General features: G+C 34.3%; 2 protein-coding genes across 3 annotated transcripts in view; one reads left to right on the top strand and one right to left on the bottom strand.

The window, feature by feature from the left end:
* LOC130814806 (oxysterol-binding protein-related protein 4B-like) overlaps window positions 1-12139 on the top strand; it is a 988965-nt gene that overhangs the window by 449869 nt on the left and 526957 nt on the right. The gene's annotated exons all lie outside the window — the stretch shown is intronic.
* On the bottom strand, window positions 4552-6538 carry LOC130814813 (zinc finger CCCH domain-containing protein 23-like). The gene has a single exon (XM_057681031.1). The coding sequence runs from the start codon at window positions 6441-6443 to the stop codon at window positions 5391-5393; it is 1053 nt and encodes a 350-aa protein (XP_057537014.1). The 5' UTR covers window positions 6444-6538; the 3' UTR covers window positions 4552-5390.

Genomic DNA, 12139 nt, shown 5'->3' with positions numbered 1-12139 from the left:
TGTTATCAAAAAAATTAGTTTTAGATTAGGTGGGAGAGTGTCTACTTATTAGGTTATACAGTTTTGGGTAGAGGTGGGTTACATGTGAGTAGTTTTTGTTCGGGTTGGAGGCCTGGTTAGCAATTTCTTAACTTGAAATCACAACAAGGCTAAGCTTTTGTATATTCCTCCTTTTTTGTTTGGTAAATTGGTAAATTCTTCAATATAATATGGGTTTTTATCTGTGTCTTTCTTTTCATTAGTGTTTTATTGTCTTGCATTTCAATTTTCTAGATTTTGTCTTTGTTTTCAAATTCCTTTGATTCCTTTCTATTTTTTTTTTCAATTTGATTGTTACATTTCATTGTTGTTTTACTAACTTTGTGTTCAATCGATATTTTGTGTTTCAATTTTTATTTATTGTGTCTATTTGCTTTTTTGTGTTGATCTCGGTTAGTGATCTGATTGTAATCTTTTACCTTAGTCCGTAGTAGCTGAATATAGAGTTAGGAAACAATTATGGTCACCGGAGGTCAGGTCCAAGGAGAGGGGGTCAAGTGGGGCAACGTAAGCAGGATCTAGAACTAAGAGTGGGGACTTGGAACATAGGTACCCTAAAAGCCAAGTCATTGGAGTTGGCCAATGAGCTTTCTAAATATAGGATTCATGTAGCATGTGTTCAAGAGACTAGGTGGAAGGCGCAAAAAGCAAAAGGTTTAAAGTTCTAGACAGCAGACGTAACAGGGTTGACATGCTAGTGTCTAATGATATCCTAAAACAATTGTTGAAGTAAGGAGGTGTAATGACAGGATTATGCTAGTTAGGAGAGTAGTGGGAGAAGAGATCATATCCATTGTCAGTGCGTACGGGCCCCAAGTTGGGCTCGATGAGCAAGTGAAGTGCGAGTTCTGGGATAACCTAGGAGATCTCATGAGAACTATCCCGGAAGATGAGAAAGTTTTCTTAAGAGGAGACTTTAACGGACATATACGCACAGATGCAAGCAACTATAACTTGGTATATGGAGGGTTTGGTTTGGGGGCAAGGAATGCGAGCGGGGAGAATTTGCTGGAGTTTGCGCTAGCAAAAGAATTGGTTATAGCAAAGTTGATCTTTAGAAAGAAAGATAAGCATTTGATCACATATAAGAGCGGGGGGCATGCAACCCAAGTATACTATTTCTTAGTGCACAAGGGAGATCGGGCCTCATGCTTGGATTGTAAGGTGGTGTTGGGTACAGAGATGCCTACCCAACACAGGCTTTTAATATTGGTATTTTGGATGAGGAAAAAAAAATCTTAGAGAAGAAGGTCGACATTAGGGGAAAGATCATGTGGGGGAGACTCAAAGGGGATATGGTCACAACCCTGTCAAACAAGATAAGTTTATTGGGCTTCCCAAGTCAGTCAGAGGATGCGAATGAAATGTGGGTGAACATGGCGAAAACCACTAGAAAAGTGGCAAAAGAGACCTTGGAGATGTTGTCGGGTAAACTAACAGTGTTCAAAGAGTCGTGGTGGTGGAACGATGAAGTGGAAAAGAAGATAAAGGATAAAAACAAGAGATTTAAGGAACTTATCGCATGCACGGAAGAGGAGGATAGGATAGAAAAGAGAGTGAGCAATAAAGAAGCAAAGCGAGCGGCAAAGAACGCGATTACGGAGGCAAAAAACTGTGGTTATGAGGACTTGTATTGGAAGCTTGACACCAAAGAGGGGGAGAAGCAGATTTTTCAGTTGGTAAGGACTAGGTCCAGGCAGCGGCAAGACTTAGAGACAGTGAAATACATCAAGGATGAGGGAGGACGAGTCATCTTGAGACAAGAGGACATCAAAACCAAATGACTTTAGTATTTCTCTCAACTACTCAATGAGTCTAGGGGGCCAAAGGAGGCGGATAATCAAATTTCCGATGCTGAAAGACCACTGGAATATAGGTCAACGAGTGATTATACCACAAAAGAAGTAGGAGAAGCTCTCAAAAAGATGGGGAGAACAAAGGCAGTCGGGCCAGATAACATCCCGATTGAGATGTGGAGGGGTTTAGGAGAAGAGGGAATTCGTTGGCTGACAAACCTTTTTAATATTATTTTGAGGACACATAAGATACCAGAAGAATGGAGGAATAACACACTAATACCTCTGTTTAAAAACAAAAGCGATGCGCAAGTATGCGGGAACTATAGAGGTATCAAACTTCTAAGCCACACAATGAAACTGTGGGTAAGAGTGATAAAGAGGAGAATTAGACAGAAAACGGTATTAGAGAGAACCAATTTGGTTTTATGCCAGGTAGGTAAAAAATTGAGGCAATTCACGTTTTGAGGAGACTGATGGAGAAATATAGGGAGCGAAAGAAAGATCTGCATATGGTGTTCATTGACTTGGAGAAACCGTATGATAGTATACCACGACGTGTCATCTGGGATAACCTCAAGGCTAGAGGTATTTCTTCAGTGTACATTGAGGCTATACAGGATATCTATGGCAAAGTTTCAACTAACGTTCAATCACCGGTGGGGATAACAGAGCCTTTCCCGGTTAAAGATCGACTACATCAGGGATTGGCTCTATGCCCTTTCATTTTTATTGTCATTATGGAAGAGATTTCTAAATCTATTTGGGAGACGGTACCGTGGTGCATGCTATTCGCTAACGACATAGTGCTGGTAGCAGAAACTAGAGAAGAGGTTAGTAATAAATTGGATGAGTGGAGGGAAGCTTTAGAAGGTAAAGGGTTGCGCATTAGACGTACGAAGACTGAGTATTTGCACTGTGACTTTAGTGGGACAACACCGGTAGGTGAACCAGATGTGTCCATTGATGAAGCAGTTGTTAAAAGTATAACCAAGTACAAGTATTTAGGATAGATCATTTAAAGGGATGGGGAGAACGACGGAGATGTAAATCATCTTATACAAGCAAGGTGGCTTCAATGGCGAGCAGCCACCGCAGTGCTATGTGATAGGAAATTCCCAAGCAAGTTAAAAGGAAAATTCTACCGAGTGGCAATCAGACTTGCTCTGCTATATGGGAGTAAATGTTGGCTTGTAAATAAGATTTTTGAACATAAGATGGAAGTTACAGAAATGCGTATGGTGAGGTGGATGTGTGGGCACACATTGATGGATCGAAGAAATCAAGAGTTTAGGGACAAACTAGGGGTAGCCCTTATTTCTGGAAAAATGTGCAAAAATAGATTGAGGTGGTTTGGACATGTGCAGAGAAAGACTTTCGCCGCCTCTGTGAGGAGGGTAGAAAACATTGTAGTAGAGGGTAAGAGGAATCGAGGAAGACCCAGGAAAACTTAGGATGAGCAAATAAAAGTTGACTTACATGAGTTAAACCTCTCTGAGGGCCTGACTAGGGATAGGGGTAGTTGGAGGCGACATATTCATGTGTTTAGAATACTGAATTAGTTTTTTGTTTTCTTTTTTCTTTTTGTAGTTGGTTCTACCTATTTATTTTATTTATATGCATTTAATTTATCTTTCTGATGTAGCTAATTCTTCTTATCTTTCTCGAGCCGGGGGACTCCTTTGGCCGCGCTCTCCTTTATGGGTATAAGTTGTCGCCGTCCTTCCCTCCGCAGACCTTGTCTATAGTTTTTCTATGAGCGGGATATATTGGGTAGGATGATGATGATGATGATGATATATATATATATATATATATATATATATATATATATGCAAAAGATCTAATGTGATAGAGGGTCAAAATCTGAGGGTGAGAAAGATTTAGAGTTATCGATATTGGGAAAATCTAACGGCTGAAAGGAAGAAAGTTGAACCGGTAAGATCCGGTGAAAAAAAATAAATGTGGACCTCTTGCTTGTATATTGTGATACCCCATTATTTTACGATTAAATTTATTTACGGTAATTTTCCTATATTATATGATACAAAATTTATGTCCAATGACCAAATTTTTAATAACCGTATACTAAATTACATGTCAAATAAAATTATTTATAAATAACAAGTGATAACGTGAGGGGTCATATGTAACTAAAATTATAATATTGGTCATTGTTTACTATAATTAGCTTTTACTAGGATAAAATAAACACTTTAATTATATGACTAAAAGTCTTATTATTTTGATGTTAGAAACCAATATATTGTTAACTAACTTAGTAACCATTATTTTCAATAAAATATATAAATTGTTATTTATAAATGGTTTAATTTATTAAATGAGTAGTTAGTAGTATAGTATAACGTTTTAATCCATTTAGTAGTATAGTATAACATTTAAGGAACGGTCCATTAATTTCTAGTTATACGACTTTTGGATTAATCCATTTAAATTAACATTTAATGATTTATATCCTTAAAAGTCTGTGTAGGTAATTTTCTTTAAACATAGAGCGGTATTCATATCGGAATAGCCAAGAAAAACAACTAAATAACATAGTATAGTAAATGCAAATATAAAATAAATTGGGTATTTGATATTGAATAATTTTAATTTTATGAATTAAATTATAAGAAAGATTAATAATTACACTTTAAAATTACTAATGATAGTAATGAAGTAATAATAATCTTCTTATGCATCAAAAATAGGCCATTAGAATTTAAGGCCCGTTTTTGGCAATATTAATAAAACTACAGACTTCCATACAATATGCAAAATTTACTAAAAATAACCATCATTATAATTATACATTAGAATTATTACAATACATTTATATATAATATTTACAACCTAAAAATAGAAATTAAGCAAACCAAAGCTTGATTATATAATTTGTCATATTATATATATCATATAATAATAATAATATATGATATAATACTAGTAAATGATTATATTGCAGTTATGATCTTCCTTCAATTCAGATTGATGTCCAAAAGTAGCAGTAGAATATATAGCCTTTGCTTCAACTATACAAAATAAGTTTATTTATCCACTGCCTCCTTTTTTGCTTCTTTCCAAATCTAGGACCTTCCAGATTGTCCCCATCTAGAAAATATGAATTAAAGCATAAAAGTTTTTTTTAATTTCTTTTTACTAAATCTTTCAAAATAGATCTAGTATATATAATAATATCATCAAATATTTTTTTAAAAACTTGTTTACAATATCAGCCACCAAAAATGGTTGCTTTTCATAGTAAAAATCTCATTAGTTATGTGGTTTAAAACTCGATAAATAAATAGGGAGTAATAAATAGTACTAGTTTATTAAATTAAATAAATGCTTTTAGTAATTTTCAAATTTTTTTGGTTGAGAATTTTCAAGAAAATTTTTGGAAAATTGGAATGAAATTTTTTCTCAAATCACTACATCAAATGCTAATCGTGACCAATAAATTACCTCTTGGGGAGATAATATTTCCGATGTGTCAATTTATAATTGGTTAGATTGCGATTTGCGAGTAATAAGAAAAAATTAATAATCTAATTACTCAATGAGATCCGACACCCACCCGAAATCAGGATCCGGTCCAGTAACCGAAACTGAAAGTGGGCTACCCGGCCCATCAAGAGGGTTTTCTTTGCTTAATTTCTCGAACATACGAGCCCTTAGCACTCTACCCGATTCTACCCTTTCCATAACAGGCCCATCGTCCTCTTCGTCGACAAACTCTTTGCTATCCCAGTACCCGATCCTTGGCCGGGTTGGAGTTGTCGGCAGGCTAAAAAACCCAGCCCGACTCACCGCTACTCCCTGAGGAGACCCGAATACAGGGGACCCATTCACATGAAGAGGGTGGGTCATCCAGGAGCTCGGCATAGACTTGACCTTATTGAGTTGAAAATTCCTGAAGGATGCCACAAGCTCTCCTATCGTGGGAGAACTCATGGAGCCCTCTTCAGAACCCGAGAAATACCCACCGTGGGTACTTCTTGGACTCCCCAGACCCGGAGGACTTCGGAGTTGATCGGGCGTGTGGGCAAAGAAACAAACCCGGCGCTTACAACCGGATCCATCCTTACACGGTTGGGTCCGGAACCGGGAAGGGTGAAGCCAACACTCGAATACACCATGGGCAAACTCGCAACTATCACCCTTTTTACAACCACCTTTCCGAAACTCCGAGCAAGCACTACCCGAATAGTTATACTTCCTTGGATCCCTCCGATGGGCCTTCTCACCCGGATGAGCAAATGGGCACTCAGTCCAATCATGAGCCCGAGCCCGATTACACTTCCTAACTTTAAAATCGTACATAAAAAATTCATCATCATAATCCCCAGCCACAAAATCAAAATCACCGGAAAATTCATCCGCCATCGGAGAATCTATTTCTCCAACATCAGGATGAGGATAACCCCGTAAAGAAGATAAAACGGCGTCGTAGTAACTAGGGGAGTTTGGGGAATAACTAACCCCGTTGGACAGTAACGACGGGGGAGAAGAATTAGGAGAATTAATTTGTACCGTTGGATTGACAGATTCTTTCCATGGAGGAACATGAATCTTGTGATGACGGTGAGTTTGTCCGATCATCATTATCTTGTTTCCTTTTTGGTGTAAGATGGAGAAGTTGAAGTTGTTAAAGTGGAGTATATTTTGGTGCGTGTCCGAGGATATGATAGCAAAAGTCGGCTAGATTGAACCTTTATGTAAAGGGTTAAACTAACCATAGTTAAGTTATACCTAAAGCATAATAAAAAAAAAAAAAAACAAAATTCTCACAAGTAATATTTACAAAAATCAGAATAACTAGAACCTTTTCGAAAATAAATATATTATTTTTATTGAATAATTAATTTAATAGTGAATAATGGAGGATTATAAACATTAAAAAATATTATAAGAAAGTTTTTGGAGAAAAATAAACTTATTTATAAAATCAGTCAAATACATAAGAAAATCAAAGTCGTGTATAAAAATATGAAAATAAAATTAATGAAAAATCCGTGGCAAACATGAGTATTATTAAAATATAAAATTCGAATTAATTAATTAATTTTATTTAAAATTTATGATATAAATTAAAAATTATTTATAAATTCAACAATTATAAAACATTTTAAAATGATAAATAAAAACTCATTTAAAAAGAGGAGGGATATTTAATTAATTTATGGATTTTACCGTGATTGGTGAAAAAATGGAAAGACTAGTGGGGAAGTTCTAGAGTTACAATACGTGACTTGACTAAGAAGAAAGGTAATAAGTATTGGTTGGTTAAGTAATGAGGTGCTATTTGAAGGACATGTGGTAGATTGTAATTATAGAGCTTGTTTAAAAGTGACACGATCCGAAATCTGATCCGAAATTGAAAGTAAATTGATTCGAAAATATGTTCCTTTTTAGGTTTATTGAACCGATGTTATCCGACTCGAAGTTATACCCAAACCAATTGACAACCAAAAATGGGAAAACTGAACCCGAAAGTTAATCGACACATAACTGTTAACCGAGATTACCCGAACCTAATAATGACCGGCCCGAGTCATATCCAACCCAAATCATGCTCGAAACCGAAATTGATCCGGCTAAAAATCAACTTAACCCGAACGAAGTTTAGATCAAACCGCTGTAAACCTGAACCAATTTTTAACATAGAAGTATTATCGATTCATATTCAATCATCTTATTAGTTATTCTAATAAAGTGATAAATATTTTAATAAATTAAATTTTATAAATACATGGTTTCACATATTTAGAGTTAATAATCAAATCAATGTTTATTTAACTACTTTTAATCGAATTAGATGAAAATTGATAGAATTTTATAAGTTTAATTTCCAGTCAAACAAGTAAAAGTAACAATGTATAATGATCACTAATTGATTTGCATGTTAAATATTTTGCTTTAAGTAAAGGGAACCTTATCATCAAATAAAAAATGACCAACAACTTAATCTAATACTGACTCGATCAATAGTAATTTAGTAATTTGTAATTTGTAGCCGAATTCTACTTGAAAAATACCTGAATCCGATTTGTACCTAGCTAGTAAATCCGAACCAATTATTAACCGATGACAACCTGAGACCGATTGAAACTCGACACGAACTTCAACTGACACCGAATTGGTGATTTGAAGAAAAAGTTTTAGTGAGAATATAAAGAGTTTATTCCCAGATTATGGCTAAAAAGAAGAATAATTCCCACTTTGCATTTTTTGGGAAAGTATTTCCCACAATACCGTCCACATGGAAAATTAATTTTTTTAAAAATTTTTTCAGACAAAACCGCCACTTGAGATGGCGGTTTGCCTTAAGCACAAAAACGCCACATGAAGTGGCGGTTTGGTCAAAGCAAACCGCCATCTCAAGTGGCGGTTTGGTCCAGGCAAACCGCCACATTGCTTGTGGCCTGATTTTTTTTTTCTTTCATTTTAAAATAGTGAACGCAACATGCATTAAAGTAGTTCAATACCATCTATTCCATAATAATCAATTACGAACCGGCTTGTTTTGAAAAAAATAATTATGAAAATAAGACAAAGATATATTACAATTATGAAAACTCATACAAGAAGTTCAAGTCATATAATAATATACAAAGTTTGTTAAACTATAACCCCCGGCCCCCTTTTGTTTTGCGCACCGGTGGATGATGATGGTGTGAACTCGTCAACCTCCGCAATGACATTAAGAGCAGGAGCTCGTCGTTGACTAGCATGCTGATATGTGATAATCCTTTGCGGAGGCGATGGATGTGGAGGAGGAGTGTTGATGGAAGCCGGGGGAACGAACGGCGACATAGTAGCGGATGTCGATGGCGATCTGGAAGACCAACCTCGAGTAGATGAGCGCTGGCGACCTCTTGTGGACCGAGAATTGGATCCTCCGGAAGAGCTACCTCGATGGGCTGAACTCCTTGGAGAAGGAGCGTGGAATGTGTCATCTACCTCGCCAATGACGGGTGGAGTCGGCATGAGGTACTCATAACCCGCCTGACTCAATGCATCGGTCAACGACGCGTTAATGGAGCCTAAGGTCTGAGAACATAGCCGATACCCCACGTCAACTGGCAATGTAGCGGCCCCTTGAATCGTGTCATTACATTGTATGAGCACCGATCGGATGCGCTCAGCCTGTTTGTTATCATTATATCGTTAAAAAAGTTACTTAAAACTATTACTATTTGTTATGAGTGTTGAAAGAAAACGTACCAGTAACGTAGATGTCGGATGGTAATGTGATCCTGGCTGCGCAAATGCGGTGTTCGTTAGGCGTAATATGGAGATACGCCTGTACCAACTCATGTACATAGCAGAGCTATGACCTGTGAAGTTATCTCCTCCAACCAATCTAGATGCTCGGTCGTTCCACGCATCTACATAGCAGAGCTATGTCGTACGAGGTAGTTCTTGTCCCCAGTCCTCCGATCGATCGTATGTAGTTGAGGTTGGGTGTCACAGGCTTGCGGAATTACCTGCTCCAAACCGAATTGACGCATGACACGATGGAATGAAGAGCAAAATGAACTAGTACACAAGGAAAAGATGGGAATGTAGATGATTAGCTTAGTTGAATGAGAGGAATTGTAAATTTGAAGTAAATGAGAGTGAAGAATTTTTTTTTTTTAGGAAAACCGGCGGCAACAATGGAATGAAGAGCAAAATGGAATACAGTGAAGAACTCACGACATTCTGTTCTTTTGTACTGCTACCAAACCGTCACTTCAAGTGGCGGTTTACTCCACATTAATTTTTTTTAAAAAAAAAAATAAAAAAACCACAAAACGCCATTTTAAGTAACGGTTTAGTTAAGATCCCTAAACAAAACCGCCATTTCATGTAACGGTTACATTAAAAAAAAAAAAATTTTCTCAAACCAATCCTACGTGGACGGTAAACTGAGAAATACTTTCCCATTTTAAGGAAAGTGGGAATTACTTTTAAATTTGGCAATATTATGGGAATAGACTCGAATATAAAAGGTAACATTCTTGTGTAATGAATTTGAATTACTTCAAAGCCAGTGGTGCCGTAAATTCACAAGGGTTATATATTTTCTTCTTTCATCTTTTAGGCTTACCAATATGTACTCACTCTCATTCTTCAGAAATACAATCACTTTTACCAATCATTCAAGATTTTTTATTATCTCATATATGGTTTCATATGGTCTGATTTAGTCTCATTTAACATTAAAATTTCAATTATAATGTAAGTTAGGCAATATCTACGAAGAGAATGTTGCAACAAGCACTAAATATCAAATGATTTGTTATAATAGAATTACATAAGATAAAAATCTTCACTCTAGTATTCCATGAAAAATATTTTGGTTTACAACTTCAAGCCTTTAGCTTTGAATATAACAAAACCAAAAAAAACTATCCGAAAATCAATTTTTTTAATTATTTTAGATCACATGATGCATTTAGCTAGGAAGATGTTGCAACGAATACCAAATATTATAGCCCACATAATGAACCAAAATAATTAATCTAATAAAATTTTAGTTAGTTAGATTATTCTTTTTTACTTTTTCTTCATATCATTCTTTGTTTATAGTTTTTTTTTTATTAACTTACGAAAAGGATGTGTAGTATAACAATACTGTGATAAGAAAGACTGATATATGGCAATTTTATAATTGTATTATTATGATTACAAAAAATACAAAAATAACATGGACCTTTTGAATTGGTTTTCTCACCACCAATTAATCATTATAAGCCTTTGCATTGATATTCAGAGTAATAATAGAGAATGACTAGTGCATTAATGGATAATGTGTATTTAAAAATTCTAGAAGTTTGAAGTCTCCAAACCAAGAAAATAGCTCCTTATTAACAATGACACCGGTTTAGAAAATAGTTTTGAATAAACACTGAAGTGGAACATTTATCTTTTCTAACACAATTTTAGCAAATCAATCCCAAATTTCATTATAAAGAAAATATAAATTTTATGACGAAGTAGAACTAAGGTTTTTCAGTCTAGTCCAGCGTAAAAAAATAAAAACTAGATTGGAATGGCAAGTTGTAATTTCTCTATAGATAAAACTGCACTAGCATTTTAAGATTTTAGAATAAACCCAATACTTAAGTTATGATTTAATGTGGTTTGGTTTACAGTTTTTACCTAAAGTTGTACAATCCTAATCACATTTGACAAATATTGTCATTCAAACGCTTTTTTATATTTATGTCGTGGTTCAAAGTATAAATATATATATATATATATATATATATATATATATATATATATATAAAATTCAAATTCTATATATACATGTACAGTAAAGAGTGGTTTTGAGTTTTACCATAGATGTGTGTGGTGTAAGGATTTTATTAAAAAAATGTATAGTAAAACTAAGAGAATAACGATGTAGTCGAAAGTTGAAACATAAAATAAAGTAAAAGTAAAAGAATGATATGTTGAGTCGTGGGTGGGGCTTAATTTGACTTGAACCTCAAAAATATTGACAATCTTGAAGACATAGCATTGATTCAGGGTACGGGTCGCCTGTGGTAACGCCATATTTCCAAATCCAATGGAACTAGTGGGACCTTTTAAACCCCTAATTATTCATTTTTTTTGCAAATAATTTTAAATCTTTTAACTAATTGAATAAATTCCCCTCACATTCTTATATACTTTAAAAATGCATATTTTATTATTTTATTTCATTATAAAAATTACCATTAATTAAAAATTTATTTATATTCTTTCAGTTAAATAGACATAAAAGAGTTAAATGTACAAAGTTCATTGATGATACATAGAAAAATTATCAATACATGAAAATATTAAATTTTATATTAGAACTATTATAAAAACTCGTACAATTCACAAGTTTTAAGTATTGACATTTATAACAATAGATTTATAAATTATGATTAACTTATATATTATTGTTATCAGACACTAAATTTCAATATCTAACGATTTGATAATAGACAATTAGATTTATATAATGTTGCAAGAATTTTTAAATATAATTTCAACTAATAATTAGAGGTTTAAAAACATCTTTTTGTACACAATATTTTTTTAGTAGGATCACATATTTCACCTAATCAAATTCAAAGTAATTACAATTTGCAGCAATCACAATTACCTGCCATTAATATCTTTCTCTTATATGTTTCTTTATATGCTATAATTATAGTTAGTTAAATGTTTTATTTTGGTTATTAATGAATTATTATTTGACCAACTTCTTATACCAATTATTTAAAAGGTTATCAGATTTGACTACTAAAATGTGCCATTTTTGTATTTGATATTTT

Source organism: Amaranthus tricolor, chromosome 6, assembly GCF_026212465.1.
Source record: "Amaranthus tricolor cultivar Red isolate AtriRed21 chromosome 6, ASM2621246v1, whole genome shotgun sequence".
Taxonomy (NCBI): Eukaryota; Viridiplantae; Streptophyta; class Magnoliopsida; order Caryophyllales; family Amaranthaceae; genus Amaranthus; species Amaranthus tricolor.
This window is presented reverse-complemented; position numbering and strand designations above follow the sequence as displayed.

What these genes read in the sequence shown, in the direction of transcription:
- LOC130814813 (XM_057681031.1), bottom strand. Translation starts at nt 6,443, where the DNA reads ATGATGATCGGACAAACTCACCGTCATCACAAGATTCATGTTCCTCCA.